Source organism: Falco punctatus (genome assembly GCF_963210335.1).
Source record: "Falco punctatus genome assembly, chromosome: 12".
NCBI lineage: Eukaryota > Metazoa > Chordata > Aves > Falconiformes > Falconidae > Falco > Falco punctatus.
Window position 1 is genome coordinate 13285811 of NC_137592.1, and position 17206 is coordinate 13303016.

General features: G+C 51.4%; 2 protein-coding genes and 1 long non-coding RNA gene across 8 annotated transcripts in view; 1 reads left to right on the plus strand and 2 right to left on the minus strand.

Moving 5' to 3' along the window:
• The window catches only part of XPO5 (exportin 5), a 32037-nt gene extending 23929 nt beyond the window's left edge, over window positions 1-8108 (minus strand). For 2 of the 6 annotated variants that reach the window (XM_080407992.1, XM_080407990.1), the window contains exons 1-11: window positions 7896-8107; window positions 7458-7579; window positions 6751-6823; window positions 6029-6166; window positions 5532-5714; window positions 4473-4514; window positions 3559-3585; window positions 3075-3260; window positions 2348-2424; window positions 1816-1915; window positions 319-402 (exon numbers count right to left, since the gene is read on the minus strand). In XM_080407992.1, the coding sequence (XP_080264118.1) occupies window positions 319-402; window positions 1816-1915; window positions 2348-2424; window positions 3075-3260; window positions 3559-3585; window positions 4473-4514; window positions 5532-5714; window positions 6029-6166; window positions 6751-6823; window positions 7458-7579; window positions 7896-8000 (1137 nt within the window). In that variant the 5' untranslated portion in view covers window positions 8001-8107. Of the gene's footprint in view, window positions 1-318; window positions 403-1815; window positions 1916-2347; window positions 2425-3074; window positions 3261-3558; window positions 3586-4472; window positions 4515-5531; window positions 5715-6028; window positions 6167-6750; window positions 6824-7457; window positions 7580-7895 lie in introns of all 6 variants that reach the window. The other 4 variants (XM_080407995.1, XM_080407993.1, XM_080407991.1 and 1 more) reach the window with 3 other exon arrangements.
• A 41-nt stretch (window positions 8109-8149) lies between these two features.
• POLH (DNA polymerase eta) lies at window positions 8150-16701 on the plus strand. The gene is made up of 10 exons (XM_080407996.1): window positions 8150-8387; window positions 8475-8609; window positions 8695-8906; window positions 9308-9477; window positions 11274-11377; window positions 12421-12540; window positions 13139-13262; window positions 13954-14019; window positions 14701-14864; window positions 15713-16701. Exons 1-10 carry the CDS (start codon window positions 8251-8253, stop codon window positions 16581-16583), a joined length of 2103 nt encoding a protein of 700 aa, XP_080264122.1. The 5' UTR covers window positions 8150-8250; the 3' UTR covers window positions 16584-16701.
• LOC308071905 lies at window positions 9836-13947 on the minus strand. The gene is made up of 2 exons (XR_013931361.1): window positions 13646-13947; window positions 9836-10036 (listed from the first exon to the last, which is right to left on the minus strand). It is a non-coding gene; the product is annotated as an uncharacterized lncRNA (long non-coding RNA).
• Window positions 16702-17206: the final 505 nt, after the last annotated feature.

The following is a 17206-nucleotide window of genomic DNA, read 5'->3' on the forward strand; positions in this document are numbered from 1 at the left end:
AAGCAAATTACAGTGGCTATTTGCTTGAGGCCAAGACACCTTGCAGGCACAACCCAAACTTCCAGAACACCAAAAGTAAATACTAGGGCTGACTGCAAATTCTGCACTTTCTACTCAGGACCTCTGCATCACACACTGTTCCTAATTCAGTGGCAACGCAGGAGAAACCCCTCTGCCTTCCAGGTCTTCAGCTGAAATGGAGAGCCTGGAAAGCAGTGTTTGGCAGCTGAAGTTCTGCCATCTTCTATAGGCTTCACTCAGTTACACATTCATGCATTCTTACACAGATATACATATGACTTTCAGCCCTTTACATACCTGACTGGGATGGGTTGTGAAAGCTAAAAATGAGTCAAGGTATTTTCCAAAGTTGGCTGGTGTTTCCACATCAGAATCTGAGCCCTATTAGGAAGACAAACAATTTCAGACAAAATACTAACTCTCAGTCATGCTGGGCTCACAAGTGGTATTTGTGTAGCAGCACCAAGGCCAGAGACTGTACAGGAGCAGAGACAAAACCACTGAACAACTGGGTTTTTTTCTGAAACCAGCACAGCCTGAGCAACAGCAAGTTCTGCTGACCAGCCTGGGGGTGCTGAAGACAGCACTACCCGCATTCAAGAGGAAAGGGTGACTTCTCAGATAGTGCAGTTCTGTCGAAACCACATTCATAACTGCTGCTGCCATGAGTCACAACGTTACTCCTACTGGGTCAAGCTCAGCCAGCAGTACCGAAGTTGAACTTGCAACTGTGGAATTTCACAAGCAAATACACCCAGATATTTCACTCTCCAAATGTTTCCTGCATTTAATGTATGGACATCTCTTACCAATGACTTTCTGGGAATTTTGTCAGGAACTTAAAAAGTTTTGCACAGAGCCACAAATTCAAGGCTTTGCTGCTCCTTGCTAACCATATGACCTGGTGCCCTCAAGATCCCCGTTCTGGAGCTGTACAGCTCAGCGCTGCCTCTCCTGAGTGAATCTCTATGAGAACTCAAAACCCCATCTCATTACTTCAACACAGACTAACAGCTCCCACTGCTATCAGCAAGTGAAGTCATTGAAAGTAGTAACACTCTTTGTTTGCTGTCCATTCCTTTTAGGGATAAATTCTCAAACATGGGTTGTTTTTTTTTTTTTTCTTTCCCTCCCTGTGAGAATTTACTTTGCTCTATCACTAGCACAGGCTGGCTGCCTCAGTCTCCCCATGAACAGCATCTCTGGGAAAGCCTGCCTTCTTTACTGTAGAAGCACTGTGCTGAACGGAGGGAGTGGAAATTCAACAACCAGCGTAGCATGCAAAGTATCAGTGTGCAACTTCATCTCAACATTGACACAAAGCATCGGAGAGATGAACAGCAGGAACAAAAACCGTTTCTTCCTTCAGCTTAGGAGAATCTTGGTAGAATAACAAACAGGGATACTCTCTGAATTATTTTTAATATGGAAATTTAAAAGGCTTCCAATACAACAGTAATTTCCTGGAGTAGCTTTTCCTGTGGCAGCAGACAGCAAGAAACAGCCAATTTTCAACGAAGCCTCAGCACTTTACAGAGGTTATAGGAGATGATTCTTGAAGACAACAGAGGCATGGAATCAGTCAGGGTCCCTCATTCTACGTTCCTATGACTTGACAGGATAGTCATCCCACTTACAAGCAGAGCCATTTCTGCCTTTTCCAAACATGTGGAGAGCACCCTATGGCTATATGTGCAGAGAGAAATCTGGTGCTACCTTACATCAGGGTCACCTCACCCCCAGCCCTAAAAACTAGCCTTGCCAGGGCTGCTGCTGGTATTAGTAGCGACTTACTAGCAACGCACATAGCTGGCTGCCCAACGCGCACAGAACTTGGCAAAGTCTCTTCAAGAACACATAGTGCTTCTCCACCAGGCCTTCTCCATCTGCTGTCCTGGGAATGAGGGGAGGGGGAAAAACAGGATCACAGTTACTCGTGCTGCTAACAGCACACTGCTATCCAACTTGCAGATAAAAAGAGGACTAGAGCATTTTGATTTTATTGCAGTGGGACTTTATTTGCTATGATCATGAATTACTGCTTTATTGGCTTCTAGAAACTCTCTGAAAAGAGTCCCTCCTGATCAGTTCCAGGCTAAAAAAGAAAGCTGGGAAAGTGGTGATATTTACACCACTTTGTCTTTCAATTACAGGACTTGAAAAAACTTGCAGTTTTTCAGGTTTTGGAAAAGAAACAGTGGTTTTGTTTTCTTCTAATCCAGTCTCAGCTTCCTGCAGTTAAGCAGCAATCTCTTTTGCAAGTCACATCTACAAAGCCATTTGTATGCAGTTTTGTGTGAAATTACAGCAGCAAGATGGTACTCACTGGGCAGCAGAGAGAATGTAGTGCATGGCAACGTCTCCAAACAAGACCATCAGAGGCTTCCGATCCTCCAGCTTACCCTATGAGTAAAATATGCCAAATGCCTCAATTAGAACACAACTATTGCCATCTGCAAGTGAGATTAGAAGATCCCCAGTTGTCCTTCCATCTGGGGAGGGGCTTACAGTCCACAAAGGACTTCAGTAAAAACTTGCCAAAAAATCGAAGATATTCCTGATCCCCAAGCAATCCCACCACAGGAACTTTAAATCAAAAAAACTGATACTGAGACATGAACTCTTCTTCACACCACACTGGCTAGTTACTTAGAGGCAGCTGATAAACGCTCAGCCTTGACACTAAGCTGCTTGTGAATGTATGGGTCAAATCACTTGTTTAAATCTTACTGTCATTTCTCTGAGCTGCCAGATGACACAGTTGGTGACAATATTTCCCAGTTTACAGTTGTGGAATGTTGGGGGGGAAGAAGGTCAATGGGCATCTCCAACTTCAAAACTGTGCAGAGAAGTGAGCACAGAAATTGGAGTGGGTTCCAACAGCTAATGTATGTATTGTGCTGGCATGACATTGACACCAAATATCATTAACACATGCAGCCAAATTTGAATTCTGTTTCTTAAATGAAAGGACAAAGATATCATTCTGAAGAATTATATAGAACAGGAGGAAAACAATGGGGATCAAGAGGAGCTGAGGAGGAAGAACTCACTTTCCTGCTGACAGCAATCAGAAGACACTCTGCTGCTCCTATTTGGAGCTCAGGCTCATTTAGGAGCAGACATAACATCTCCAAGAGCTTGCAGTTGTCTGCTGTGATGTGGCTCAGGGCCACCCAGTCAATGTAGCCAGCCAAGGTGTTGAGTGCTGCTATTCCCACGCGGCAGTTTGCCTGGGCCTGTGAAGGGGGAGGAGGCAAGGGGTCAGAGCCAGAGAGAAACACCAGTTCCCATCTAAAGCTGTCCACTCCCTGGAAGAACAGTACCAGGAACCACCCTGAGAGAGTGAGAGACTTGGACCCTTCTGCTGCCACCCCTCACTTCTCTCTTCTTAAGCAGTTTGTATTATGGGTGAACAAATCCATCTGTAAATGAGAACTGCAGGTAATATACTCCAGAGCCTGGGAAAAGCCTAGTTCTAAGAAATCTTGGTCTTAAGAATGACTAATGCACTAACTCCCATATAGCTCCACTCACCTTTGGCTCCTGAGCCAGATCAGTCTTCTGGAAAAGAAAACAAGAGATGGTAAGCGAGCAGCTACAACACATACTTCCACTCAGCCACAGCTGGACAGGCTTATTTTCGAGAATGCAGCCAGAAGCAGGTTCACAGAACAGCTGCCTAGTGAAAGAGGCTGCAACACAGTCCCCCGCTCAGGACATGTCTGCAGCCATCATAACCAGCTCCACAGCCCTCTGGCAGGTAAGGCAACAGGACTTTGAATTGCAAGTTAAGCCACAATTTCCTTCTCATCCAAAAGATGACACTCCAGTCAGCAGGCACCAGGGAGACACAGAGGACAAGAAGGAAAGGCATTTCAATGCTTCCTGGAAGCTTCCAGGAAAGAAACTTTTAACCTTTTAGAGCATCTTGCATCCAAAAGCCAGACTCTGAAAGATGCTGGTGGCTTTTATGTACTGTGACTGACGTCTGAAAAGGGTAAGTGATTTGTCCATGGTTAGAAAGGCAGCTGGAGAGAGAGCTGGGGCAAAAGCTTACAGCCTGACTCCCAGTTCCAAACACTTAACAGCAGCAACACGCTGCTTGCACCATCTTTTTGGCTAATGCAAATGAGTCCCTCAGACACTCAGGTTCAATTTGTTTGCCAGTTGCAAAGACACACCACAAGCATTTCTTTCCACTGCAAGGTTTTGGTTTGGAAATTCTGTCCATCAATGTGTTCACACAGCAATTTTAGGTTAATCTGGTTGTGTCCCAAACATTTAACAATGAGCCACCATACCAGAACTGCATACTTATAAGCACTGCAGATAATTATGGTCTTGGGGAACTGTCCCTCATCTCCCCCAGTCTCAGTGTGCAGACAGGTAACTGAACACCCAACCCTCAGAATTTACCCTGTGCACAAACATCCCAAAGATCTGCTAACCTGTGGAGTGGTGAGGGCTTCTTGTTCCTGGGGTGCTCCAACCTTGCCAATCAGAAAGATTCCACCGTTAGCAGAAGCAGCCACACTTCAGAGCCTCAAACACTGAAATTCAAACCTTACCTGGAAATGCATTTCAACCAGACTACAAAATGCACCAGGGTCTCCCACCCACCACCATGAACTGCACAGAGAACTGTCTGCTCTACAGGTGGGTTTGTTCAGCCTGTCAGTGCATCAGGAAAATGAACAGAAGTCAGGTAGGAGAGGGTTTTTCATTGCCTCCCAGTTTCACATTTAGTGTAACTCTGGATTTTAATTTGCAAAAAAAAAGAACAAGAGATACAGCTAAGCAACTTATTTCTAGATTGGTTTCTCAATTGTGCTTCACTTCCAAATCCACTTCCTCCTCACACGAACAGACAGGGGTAGAGGCTTGCCTTCACCATCCATCTTGACCAACCTGCGCAACTCTGACTTTAGGTAAGAGTTCAGGGAAGTCTCTTTACACAAAAAGGAAGAGCATTCCTCACCATAACTTGACAAAAAGGGCTTCCTGACCCGAGCTCTCAGTGAAAAGGACCAGAGAGGCCCAGATGCAATGCTGAGGTATCAAGAACTCATGCATTTTGGTGCATCACCACAAAGACACCACTGCAGCATAAGAGAGCAGACGTGAGCCCAGGACAGCATCTGTTTACCACTGCGTGTTACATAAACTCCCCCCAACCTCTAGCTGTTTCTGCCACAACCACACCTTTGTTTTGCTAAGCTGTACACCCCTAGTGTCAGCAGAGCATTCCAACAGTATGGATGAGGCATGCATCTGCTCAAGCCATTTACACTAGCAAATGCGAAATACCAACACTAAGCCTGTCAACCTCGTGTGTTCAGTTCCTCTGATGAGCACTGGCTTACCAGGCCACAGCAGATCCCTACCTCACAGCGACAGCAACAGATTTCAGACAGTTTCTGCACTTGCTTCCCCAACAACTTGTGAGTTGTATCCCAATTCCTAAACACCTCCAGCACTGACTGAACCCAAGGAAAGGAGACTCTTACCATGCGTCTGTACTTGTTGACATTCTGCTGCAGGGTAGTTAGCAGGAAGCTGAAGATCTTCTCCATATTCTGGGTGAGGGTTTGCTGGATATCTCGTCGCCGCTGGGTAGGCAGAGTTTGAAAAGTCACCACATCCTCTGCCAAACGTAGGAGGATGAACATCACCAGTTCCGTCTGAGTTTCCTGATGTCCCAAAATGAAATACTCTCCATCAGTACAGTTCAAACATTAAAATCTTTGGAGGCTACCTCAAAGATGCAGAGAGAAAGTGAGCACGCACAAAGACACAAGTCACGCCTTCAGAAAACAAGACAGGAGGATGGCCCTCTCTCTGCTAAAACCACCTCTGAGAATAACTTAATCTTACAGGGATTTTTTGAGTGCATCATCAGCCTGTCTCACCTGACCACGAGTGAGTTAGACTTTCCTCAGGACGATGGAAGACTGAAACCCATACCATGAGCAAGCAGAAGAGAACAGACAGGTGTATTTCATACCCCTTGCTTGGAGAGGGTATCCAGCTCCTTTAGCATGTCAGGCCAGTGCTGAGGCCATTCACGCTTGATCATCTCCACCACAATGCGAGACAGAACATCCTTAATGTGACTTTCCTCCTCCAGAATACTTTGAGTCCCCTGTGGCAGAAGAGGGGCAGAGATATACAAAACAGCGAACACCAGACATTTATAATTCTGACCTGGGAAGCACAGTTGTTGCGAATATTCTAAACCACATGAAATAAAACCAACAAAACACAACACTGGAAAACTGGGTCGCTCTTCATCCCAACTACCTTCCCAAGCACCTATACCTAGTGAACTCTGGGAGCAAAAGGGATTTTCCTCAGAAGGTCATTTGGTCATGAGAGCAGTGACAGCAATAGAGAAAACACAACCAAGATAATGATGTCATTATCTTGCAAAGGATAAGAATATCCATATTTACTGAATTCCTTCCTAAGAAAAATTGCCTTATCTATATGTTATATGAGCCTCACAACTTCCTGCCATGTGAGGTGACATGGTTATTGACCTGACTACAAGCCGGAGACAAGCACTGGAAAAAACACGGTTGCACAGCAAGAAAGTAATGAAATGCAGAACTGAATTCAGGTCCTCTGTGCTAATTAATGGAGTCTTTTTTTCCTTTCGTTCCCACTTCCTATCTCCAAGTGAAAGAATCATGTTTCAGAGAAGAGTCTGGTGTAGAATGTACTTACACTGGATATGAGGCCCATGACATTGTTTTTTAGATACACTTTTTCTAGGCGAGGCATATTGTTCCAGCGGAACCTGTTTGAAAGAGTTGGAGGGGGGGAAAAAAAAAAAAAAAAAAAAAAAAAGGACACCAAATCAAAACATTTATAGAGATGTCTGACTTGATTCTTAATGAACTATCTAGAGAAAGACACTACAGCTCACTGACTCTGCCAGCACCCAATCCCTTAATGAAAAGGCTGAGTAAAAACTGCTGCTGGAAAATGGGCGTGCACTACTGAAGTCAACAGACATGAGAAGCAGCAGCAAAAGCACAAAGCATCAGGTCTGTAGAGGCGGCAGAGAGAATCTCAGAACTGAACTAATACAAAGCCTCTTTGTTAGCATGAGGCTAATGACAGAGAACACTGCAAAGACCTGCTGATAACCCTGCACGCTTATTTACATCTTGCAACGTTAACGTGCCTCAGAGCTTGGTGAATTAACCTTCCCCATCTGCCTGAAAGCAGCTTTCTCCTTTCATACAGGAGAGAAACAGAGGGGGACAGCAACTGCCCTCTGCTGCAGAACAGACCCTCCGTGTCCTGAAAGTGTCTCCCTGGAGCGGGAGATGCCGAACGGGAGCAGAGCCCATGCCAGCGGCTGCGTGGGCAGCAGGCCGGCACCCTTCCCCAGCACCGGGCACCGGGCAGCAGCCGAGCTGCCGTACTTGACCACATGCTCCAGGATCTGCAGGCCGAAGTGCCGGACGATGGCCGTCTGCGTCTTCTCCGCCAGCTTCAGCCCGCAGGGCACGCAGATGGGACACTTCTCCTTGAACTCCTCGCAGAACTGGGAAAGGACCGGGGAGACGCAGTTAAAACACAGCAGCGGCCACGGGGCGGCCAAGGGGCAGCCGGTAACGGGGGTGGGTGAGGGGCAGCCCCTGCCCCTCAGGGAGCACGTCGGGGGCGGGGGGGGGAGCGACCCCCTCAGCGCCGCGCAGGCGCAGCCCCCGCCGCCTTCCCCCGCCTCCCAGCGCCTGAGGGGCCGCCCGGGGCCGGGCCGCGCCCCCCGAGCCCGCCGGGCCGGACGGGCCCCGGGACCGTGCGGCCGGGGCGCCCGCGTGGCCGCCGCCCGGCGCCCCCCCTCACGCGGCCGCGCGTACCTTGAGCGCCTCCAGGCGGTAGCGCTGCGTGGAGGCCGGGTCCATGATCACCGTCACCGCCTTCACCAGCTGCTCGCAGAGGCTGCTCACCTGCTCGGCGGACATGGCTGCGGCGGCGGCCCCGCGCCAGCGGCCACCAACGGGCGAGAGGAAGGGGCGGCCGGCACGCGGCGCAGGCGCGGCCCCCGCGGTGCTGTGCGCATGCGCGGCGGGAGGGGCTGGCGGGGACGGCGCGTGCGCCGCCCCCCCCCCCCGGCGAGAACTACGGCTCCCGGCGTGCCCCGCGGCTCCCGGCGGGCGGGGCGGTCCCGCACTGGGGCGCTCAGTCGGTCCGTCGGCGGGCGGCGTCGCTGGGATGTCGCGGGGCCGGGAGCGCGTGGTGGCCCTGGTGGACATGGACTGCTTCTTCATGCAGGTGGAGCAGCGCCTCGACCCGCAGCTGCGTGGCCGGCCCTGCGCCGTGGTGCAGTACACCCAGTGGCAGGGCGGCGGGTAGGTGCCGCCGGCGGCCCCGGCCCCTCGCACCCCTCCGGCGGGGCCGCGCCCGCACCGCACCGCACCGCCCTCCGTGTCTTGCAGGATCATCGCGGTGAGCTACGAGGCGCGCGCCTTCGGCGTGTCCCGCGGGATGTGGGCGACGGAGGCGCGGGCGCTGTGCCCCGAGCTGGCGCTGGCGCGGGTGCCCCAGGCGCGGGGCAAGGCCGACCTCACCCGGTGAGCGGGGCCGGGGGCCGGGGCGGCGGCGGGGTCCGCCTGGCGGGGGGCGCCGCCTGAGCCGTGCCCGCCGCCCCCCGGGCAGGTACCGGGAGGCCAGCGCGGAGGTGATGCAGGTGCTGTCGCGGTTCGCCGCCATCGAGCGGGCCAGCATCGACGAGGCGTACCTGGACCTGACGGGCAGCGCGCGGGAGCGGCTGCGGGCGCTGCGGGGGCGCCCCCTGGCGGCTGCGCTGCTGCCCACCACCTTCGTGCAGGGGCTGCCCGACGACCCCGGCCCCCAGCCCGGCGGGAAGGGTACGCACCGCCCCGGACCCGCTGGCCCCGCGGGGCTGGGGCCGCCGGCGCTTTGCACACCGCGGCGGGGCGGCTGGAACCGCTTTGCTTTGGGGCCGCGCTGCGAGCTATGAGCCCGGTGCAGCCGCCCCCGGACCCTCTCTGCTGTTCCTCTCCCGCTCCCTGTGTGCCCACAGCGGCGGAGGGCAGGCTGCTTTATCCCCCCCGAAGCAAGACCACGGTAAATGGGGGCTGTGTTTTCCCCAGCGAGTGGCTTCTAAGGCACCTGCTTCCCGTCCTTGCTGCTGGCAGGCAGCTACAGAAGCATGTGGCTGTTGGCTGAGACTGGCCCATGCTGCCAGCCCACTTGCTGGGCTCTGCAAGCATTGCCCGCGTTGATCCCCTTTGTGTCCCTTTTCTAGAGGAGCTGCGGCAACGTGGCTTGCATGAGTGGCTGGCGTCTCTGTCCTTCGATAACCCTGATTGCCCTGACCTGCAGCTGACGATGGGTGCAGTCATTGTGGAAGAAATAAGGGTGGCTGTAGAAGCAGCCACAGGATTCAAGTGTTCAGCTGGGATTTCGCACAACAAGGTACATGTGTAACATGTCAGCCTCATTTCTTCTGAGTAGCAGAGTCAGAATGTGCTGTAGACACTCTCCTACACACTCTTCCAAGTCTGCCGTAGATCGACAGAGTGGGGAATGCAGCCATGTGTGAGCACACCTTCAGGGAAATTATCAGACATGTGAGAAGGGGAGGAGTTCTTTTCCCGGAGATGTGGCCTATGCAGTCAGCATTCAAATTTACTGCCTGGATTCTTGATGTACCCTAATGAGTTAGCTCGCTAGGAAGAAAAGAGTTTTAAGTCCCCCAGGAAAGTTTTCATCAGGAAAAAATGAGAGCTTACAGCAGGTAACCTCTACCATGAATTTTAAGCAACAGCAGCTGTAGCCAGGGAATGGTTTTTACTGACCCAAGTTCCCAGTGACCTGGGGAAAGAAGAACGTCAGTTTGGGGCACTGAGGTGAGTCAGGTCACTCTTCCTCTTTCTGGTCGATCAGTCTTTACCCCTGCTAGCAGACTGCGCTTTGGGTGATGCTCAGCGAGCTGCTGAGAGTAGCCACAGGCGTGGTTCGTGCATGACAGCAGCTGCAGAAACAAACGGACTTTGATGCTGCAGTTATAGAAGATTTCCTGCTGGATGAAGTGCAGAGTGGTTTACTGAGAGCAGTTAGCACTCATTTTGTTCTTTGCAGATAAGGTTTGCACCTGCAGAGGTCAGCTGGCTGTGGAAGCACTGTAGCATGTTCTGCACAGCCATATGTCAGCCCTGGTAATCTCTGCACTGCGCTTGCTGGTATAGATATATACAGTTCTTCAGAGACAGCACAGTACATCGCAATTTCCTTCCTCCCTCAAAAAAAAAAAGTGTGCTAGGATCCTGTTCCAGCATGTGCAGATTAGAGGTGTCAGAAAAAGTAATTTTTTTTCTCGCCATGAAATCTTAGTGATTGGTTCATCTTGTGGCACTTCACTGTATGAACAGTGTGGGTAAACTTAGAGTCTCCAATGAAACAATAACAACAATGGGACATCTGGAAAATGACTGGATATGAAAAGTTGAAGGAAAGGCATCTACTTTGACTAAAAAAGAGGGAGAATGTATGTAAGTCTGTAAAACAGGCTGTTAATAAAGATCATAGCTCAATAGGCAGGAAAGCAGTTTTGCTTACAGGATGTGTGGTAAAGCAGTGAAAGAGGAAATTATTAGACTCGTTAAAAAAAAAACCCAACAAACAAACATCTAGCTAAACATATTTCAAGCTGGTCTGTATTCTTGATCCTGTGGTAGATTAAGAGTGGGAGGGGAAGCTGTACAGCAGAGAGGCTAGGGAACATCCCTTCCAGGCTAGCAATTCTGTGTTTTGCAGATTTACTTCTGCAGCACTATGCTGCTGTGGACCTCGCAGAGACAAGATTAAAATAGTGACGCTGAGAAAAAGCAAGAAAAACACAGAAGATGGAGCAAGACAGTGAGAGAAATAGCCTGGGGAGGATTATGGGGAAGCTGTGGAAGCTGTAGCATGCTTGCCTGATGGAAAACTAAGCCAGCCAGAACAGGTCATAGATCCAGATCCCCTAGCTGCCTGGAGCAGAGCTAAAAGTCTGGAAGCAGCAGTGCTTTCAGGGTACCCAGCCAGTGCATGCCGAGTCCCAAGGTGGGTGCTACCTGAGAGCAAGCAACGGTGCACCCTGCTTGTCCCTCCTAGCAGCTATTCCAGAGGCAGCTCTTAGAGGTGATACAGCACAAGCCATTAGGTATTCTCACAATGAAGCCAGTGCAAAGTTTGTAATAACAGGGTTTACACCCTCTTCTGTGTTACAGACGCTGGCAAAACTGGCCTGTGGGTTAAACAAGCCCAACCGCCAGACACTAGTATCTTCGCGATTTGTCCCACAGCTCTTCAGCCAACTGCCCATCGGCAATATGTAAGTACTGGGGAGCTGCCTGCTTGTGTGCTGCTTGGGGCTTGGGCTGAGCTGCTCTGTGGCAAGGACATTTATTGGAAACGTCCTTCCAATTCCACAACCCAGGCTTTTATCAGGAAGAGAGCCCTGTTTGTCTTCATTGTTGTAGTACTTGTTCCTGTTGGCTTGCCATCATTGCTTGTGTGAGCAGAACTAAAGTGACTTGGGGGTAGAAAACTGCTCCTGGCCACCTCAGCAGAGAGCAATTTGATGGTAATTGATAGCAGCCAGCAAAAAGACTTTCAACTCTGCAGTAACTGCTCATCAGTGCTTGTAAGAAATGGAGAGGAAAGCCTGCCAGTAATCAATCCCTCACAGCTATGACAGACAGCTGAGGAGCAGGCTTGGGAGCTGCAAGCCCTGCCAGTGAAGGGACCACACACAAAAAGCCCACCAGCATCCTGTGGGCAGCCTTTCCCTGGGTACAGCTGTGCTCAAGATGACTGCTAGGGTGCATAGGTATAAGCCAGGGGCAACTGCAGGACAGGAGACTGTAAGCTGGGCTCCCAGAGAGCAGATGTGGTTTGGTTTTGAGCATCCACACTGTGCACAAGTCCTTTTTCTAGCGTAGGGAAGAGTTACCAGCATCGCTGCTCCAGAGCAATGGATCCCTGGTCCTGCTCTCCAGACCTGCACTGCTGCTCTCTGCCTTCAGTGTCTCACTAGGGGTGGAGAGGGGTGTGTGTGGGAAAGGGTCCTGTCTGTGTAGGAGGAAGCAGGGAGCATGTAAGGCATTCTTCAGAGTATGGTTTAGGATCATGTTTTGAAGGTGGAGCTAAGGGAGAAGCACTGAAACTGGGTGAGCCAAGGAACAGGTCCCACTTCAACTCCTATCTGTCCTTCTACTATGAGCAGAAGAACTGTTGTATCCCAAGTGTTCCCTTTTGTCCTGCTAGTTCCTGACTGCTTCTAGCTGTCGTGATCTAGGGATAGCTGCTGCAAGAAGACTTGATATAATCCTCACATGATGCTTCATTCTCTTTTTCTTTCTTTTTCTGCTGTAGCCGTAACCTGGGAGGCAAGCTTGGCACTGCCATCACAGACATCCTGGGAGTAGAGTACATTGGGCAGCTGACACAGTACAGTGAGACAGAGCTCCAGACCCACTTTGGAGACAAAACTGGGTAATGATAAACCACTCACCACAATGAGACTCTTGGCAGGAACTGAGACTTCCTTTCGGTCACAGGTTGTTCTGCCGTGATTAGGAAGGTTGGAAGGTAAAACTTCAGTGACACCTTTGAGAAACATTGGACTGGCAGGCCACAAACAGGTGTTCGGTCTTGAGTGCTTCCAGGCACCCTCCGCAGGATAATGTTTTGCCTGTCAGCCAGTTCCTCTGCTTTCCTCTAGTGTCTTAAGGATGGGGCCAAGCTGTGGAAGGGCTCCCTGCAGGCTGGGAAGGAGGCAGGCTTGACAGTTTCATTACAGAGGAAATTACAAGGCTGGACTGGAGCCTGAAACACCACTTCTGGGCCCAGAGCAGCGGCTGGGGTGCCGTGCAGACCGGTGAACTGTTGCCACTTCAGGAGAAGAGGCAGAGAACTTGTGCCAACAGGCAGTTGTGGCCTGAAGGAAGCCTGCCTGTTTGGCTGCGGCTGCAGCAAGAGTCAGAGCTTGCACAGAGCTGAAAGCATGGTTCAGCAGAAGGCTGACTTGCTGCCCAGTGATGCCTGCCTGTCTGTGGCAGCCTTCACCTCATGCTTCCTCTGTGACTTTCAGGTCCTGGCTCTATGACTTGTGCAGGGGAATTGAAGAGGAACCTGTCAAAAACCGGTACCTGCCCCAGTCCATTGGCTGCAGCAAGAACTTCCCTGGGAGGACAGCCCTGGCCACGCAGAAGGAGGTAGGAGAAGCTCACATGTAGCAGAAGGAGGTAGGAGAAGCTCACATGTAGCAGAAGGCTTTGACACTTGCAATGGAGAAGATGAGAACACTAAAAGCTGAGAATAACTTACAAAACTGCTGCTTTTGTGTGTCACCGTGCCCTAAAACCCAGCCAAGGGTCTCAGTAGGGGGAGGTGGTTTGGCCCCCAGAAATTAGGGAAATACCCGTTTGACAGAAATGTATTGACAAACTCCTGCACAAAGGAGTCAAACATTGTTGTAATTTCCATAAGCAAAACTGTGGGTGTGCTGTTCAGAAGGTATTTATGGTGCCAAGCTTCAAGGGCTTTGTTGCTAGAAAGAAGGTAACTAGTCCAAAGAAAGAGAGAGGATGCACCTTACCTGTTAGCTGGGGAAGGGCTCCCACAGAGCTGTAGGGAGATGCAAAGAGAGATCCAGGGCAGGGAACTCGGATTATTTGGCAAAGTCTAGTAGTAGGGCTGCAGGGCTTGTATCTGCAGTGCCTTGTCTCCACTTGAATCCTCATCTGGGCTGATTTCTCCAGGAGTACTCCAGATACAGGGCCTGTAGTCTGTGCCCATTCCAGTCAGATCCCCCTACAGCATTCCTGACATGCAGAGCATCGCTCTGGCCTGGTGGCAGTGCTGTGACCAGTGGCCCAACCTCTCTGTTACCACTGTTTTGTCCAGGTGCAACACTGGCTCCTGCAGCTGGCCTTGGAGCTGGAATCCAGACTGATCAAGGACAGGAGCCAGGTAAGGAGGGGAAGCACAGGAACCAGCGTTCTCCCTGCTGGCCTTCAGAAGGCCATGCAGTGCATTTGCACCATGAGCTGTTTGCAGGAGGCTGAGGGTGGTGTATGAGGAAATCCGCTGGCCCTCAGATGTGTGCTGAGGTGCCTCAAGCAGAGAGGTGTGCAGGGGCCTGGCCAGGAAGGATGGTTTTGGCCAAGAACACTGCAGGGCTAAAGACAGTCCTTGTCCTGTGCTTTAGGATGCAGGGACCTGCATCTTCATCCTGCCACACTGCTGCTCCCTTCCAAGCCTTTTTGCTGATGCAGTTCTGCCTGTGCTGTGGGCTGGGAGGGGATGCAATACACTCGAATCCAAACAGTAGACTGCAGGCTAGGGTGATAGTAATATGCAAACTTCATTGCTGTTGGGGGGGGGGGGCGTCGGCAAAAAAAGTGCAGCTGCCTTTGAAGGAAAGCAAAGACTTACTGCTTCCCATCCTGTGTGGCGCAGCTGTACAAGCACCGTACAAGCTGTTCTGTATCTCATCCCCTGGAGATCAGGCCAGGCAGGACAAACTGCCGTCTGTCACACAGCATCTTCAGGAGGTGGTAGCCATTAGTACAGGGTTCTGGGCAGTGAGACTGTCTCCTCAGCCTTTCCTGCAGATGTCGCTTGAAACACTGCTGCTGCTTCTCTCTGCAGAACCACCGAGTGGCCAAGCAGCTGATGGTGGTCATCCGCATGCAGGGAGACACCCGGGTGTCACGTTTTTGTGCTCTGTCCCGCTATGATGCCCAGAAGATGTGCAACGATGCCTTTGCCCTCATCCAAAACTGCAACGTGGCTGGGGCTCAGCAGGCGGCCTGGTGAGTGTGGGAGAAAGTGGTTCTCATCGCTGTCAGGGGTGGTTCTCCTGCGGGAGGTGCAGGGTGAGCCAGGGACCTGACAGAAAGGAATGAGTGTTACGCCAACTGGCAGGAAAATCGATCCCCAGCACACGCACAGTGGAGCGCAGCGACTTCGCTTGTTAGCAGTAGGACAGCTGTGAAAGGCTGGCCTCTTCTTAGCCCAACATCTGGCAAGACACTTCTGACTTCTGTACGTGGAGCTGATGATTGCTGCTGGTAGCGGGTTGTCCAGATGAAGCAAGGCAGTCCTTGCCCCGCTGGGCCGGCGAACCTAGCTAGGCCTTGCTGTCCTCCCCTAAGGACAAATGTGCTTTTTGGGAGGAGGCTGCTGGGGCAGAAAGGAAAAGCTAAGGTGCACGTATTCAACATTACTGCCTGCCTTCCTCCTGCTCTGGGGTGAAGGCAAGAAGGTCCTGTCTGTTAGGCTCTGACAACGCTGCTGCTCCCTTAAGGCCCCCTCACCTTGCCTGGGAGTCTCACAGCAGCCATGGCCCGTGGTGGGCTGAAAGTCCAGGCTGGCACTGGCTGCCCTGGCTCCAGTGCCCTTTCCTTTGCTCTGGGATGCCGCTCTGGGAAGGAGGCTTTCTGCTCTGCCCGCTGCAGCCTGCTGTGTCTGTGAGACTGTTCTGGAGGTAGCAATGCCAGCATTTTGTCAGAGGAAACTTCTCTTCTGCCCCTTGCCAGATACCCAGACTGCAGCTCCCATCTCCTGCCTGTGAACATAATATATTGCTTAAAGTCTTACCTCAGTGGACTTCTTCCTTCCCAGGCTGGTGTCTGAGCTGATGCTGGTTTATCCTTTGCAGGTCTCCACCACTCATATCGGTGCTTCTCTCAGCAAGCAAGTTCTCAGAGCCTGCCACGCTCCTCTCTGCAGGCATTGCCACCTTCCTGACAGGTGACACCCAGGCTGACGGCACTGCCGCTGGCAGCCAAGACACCGCATCTTCTAGGAGGCCCAGGGTTAAGTTCTTCAGGAGCCCAAGCAAAGAGCTTAGGGAAAAACCAGCTAATGCTATTGAGTCATTCTTCCAAAAGGCAGCAGAAAGGCAGCAGTCACAGACGGCGGCAGCAACCAGCCTGCCCGCTGCTACCACTGCGGAGTCACCTGTGCCGAGCTCCCCAGAGCACAGAGAGAGAGATGGCACTGGATTTGCCTCTGTGCAGTGTGACATAGAGTCCCCTACCAAGCAGAGTCCCAGGGATGGGAGCCCTACTTCTCCTTATACTTCTCCTTACAAGAGGCTTCCCTGTGAGAAGTTGCTGTCTGATGCTACACAAACACCCTTGACTCCACCCAGCTCCAGGACCCTTCTGAAATTAGAGCCAGCTACGGAGGGAAATGAGCAGAATATGCCACCCTCTCCCGAGCTCACCCCGCTCCCTCCTGCCTCGCCAGGGGACCAGCAACGCTGTGAGAAGTGCGGTCAGCTCGTGCTGGTGTGGGAATTCCCAGAGCACATGGACTACCACTTTGCTCTGGAACTGCAAAGCTCCTTCCTGGAGCCCAGCGCTCCCACGGCTCCAGCAGCAGCTCCCAACCCAAAGGCTGCAGGTTCCAGGTCTCCTGCCAAGGCAAAGAGCAAGCCCAAGCCTCCAGCAGCATCTAGTGCAAAACGACCCAGAGAAGGTGTGACAAGAACTTTAGATTTTTTCTTTAAGCGCCCACCTCCTTAACTCCTAGCCATGCTGAGAGTTTTTAAATAATCAGTGTTTTTAAATACAAAGTTTTTATACTGCCTGTCAGATTTTAATGCAGAAAAGTCTAATAAATTATCTGTAAGTCTAAGAGGAACTGGAACTTGTGAATTGCATAAGATGCTGGATGTACCTAGCTTAGCAGGTGGCAGCTAGCTTGCCTCTGCCTGCTCGGTGCTCTCGGAACCTGCGTTGTACTCTCATCTATGCATCTTGCCATGGGTATTTCCATGGCATCACTGCTCAGTGACACTGTTCCTACTGTAAAAGCAGGCAGTGTAAGCACAATGGCTTATCCCAGGGAATCTCTAGCCAAGAGATTCAGTCTCTTGAATCCTTTCCAGCTGCTTAACATGAAGCCTTCACCTCATGGTGGTTCTCTGGCTGCAGTTTGCAGGCCTTGCCCTTACTGTACATCTTCTATATGGTAGCTTAGCCCTGTGGTTCCTTCTCCCCTTCCACCAGGAAGACTGATTTTTATCTCTGCCCCCACCATCCAAGGATTTTTGTTATAGACAGTCTGGCAATTCCCTCTGTATGACAGTCCATTGAGTGATGCTTATCAGCAGCTCTGGGGTGCACAAGAAAGATTGCTCCTGCCA

Bases quoted from the DNA above. Each gene is read 5' to 3' on its own strand.
- POLH (XM_080407996.1), top strand. From the start codon at position 8,251: ATGTCGCGGGGCCGGGAGCGCGTGGTGGCCCTGGTGGACATGGACTGC. The intron at 12,541-13,138 runs GTAATGATAAAC...TGTGACTTTCAG, and splicing joins CACTTTGGAGACAAAACTGG to GTCCTGGCTCTATGACTTGT. The intron at 14,020-14,700 runs GTAAGGAGGGGA...TTCTCTCTGCAG, and splicing joins TGATCAAGGACAGGAGCCAG to AACCACCGAGTGGCCAAGCA.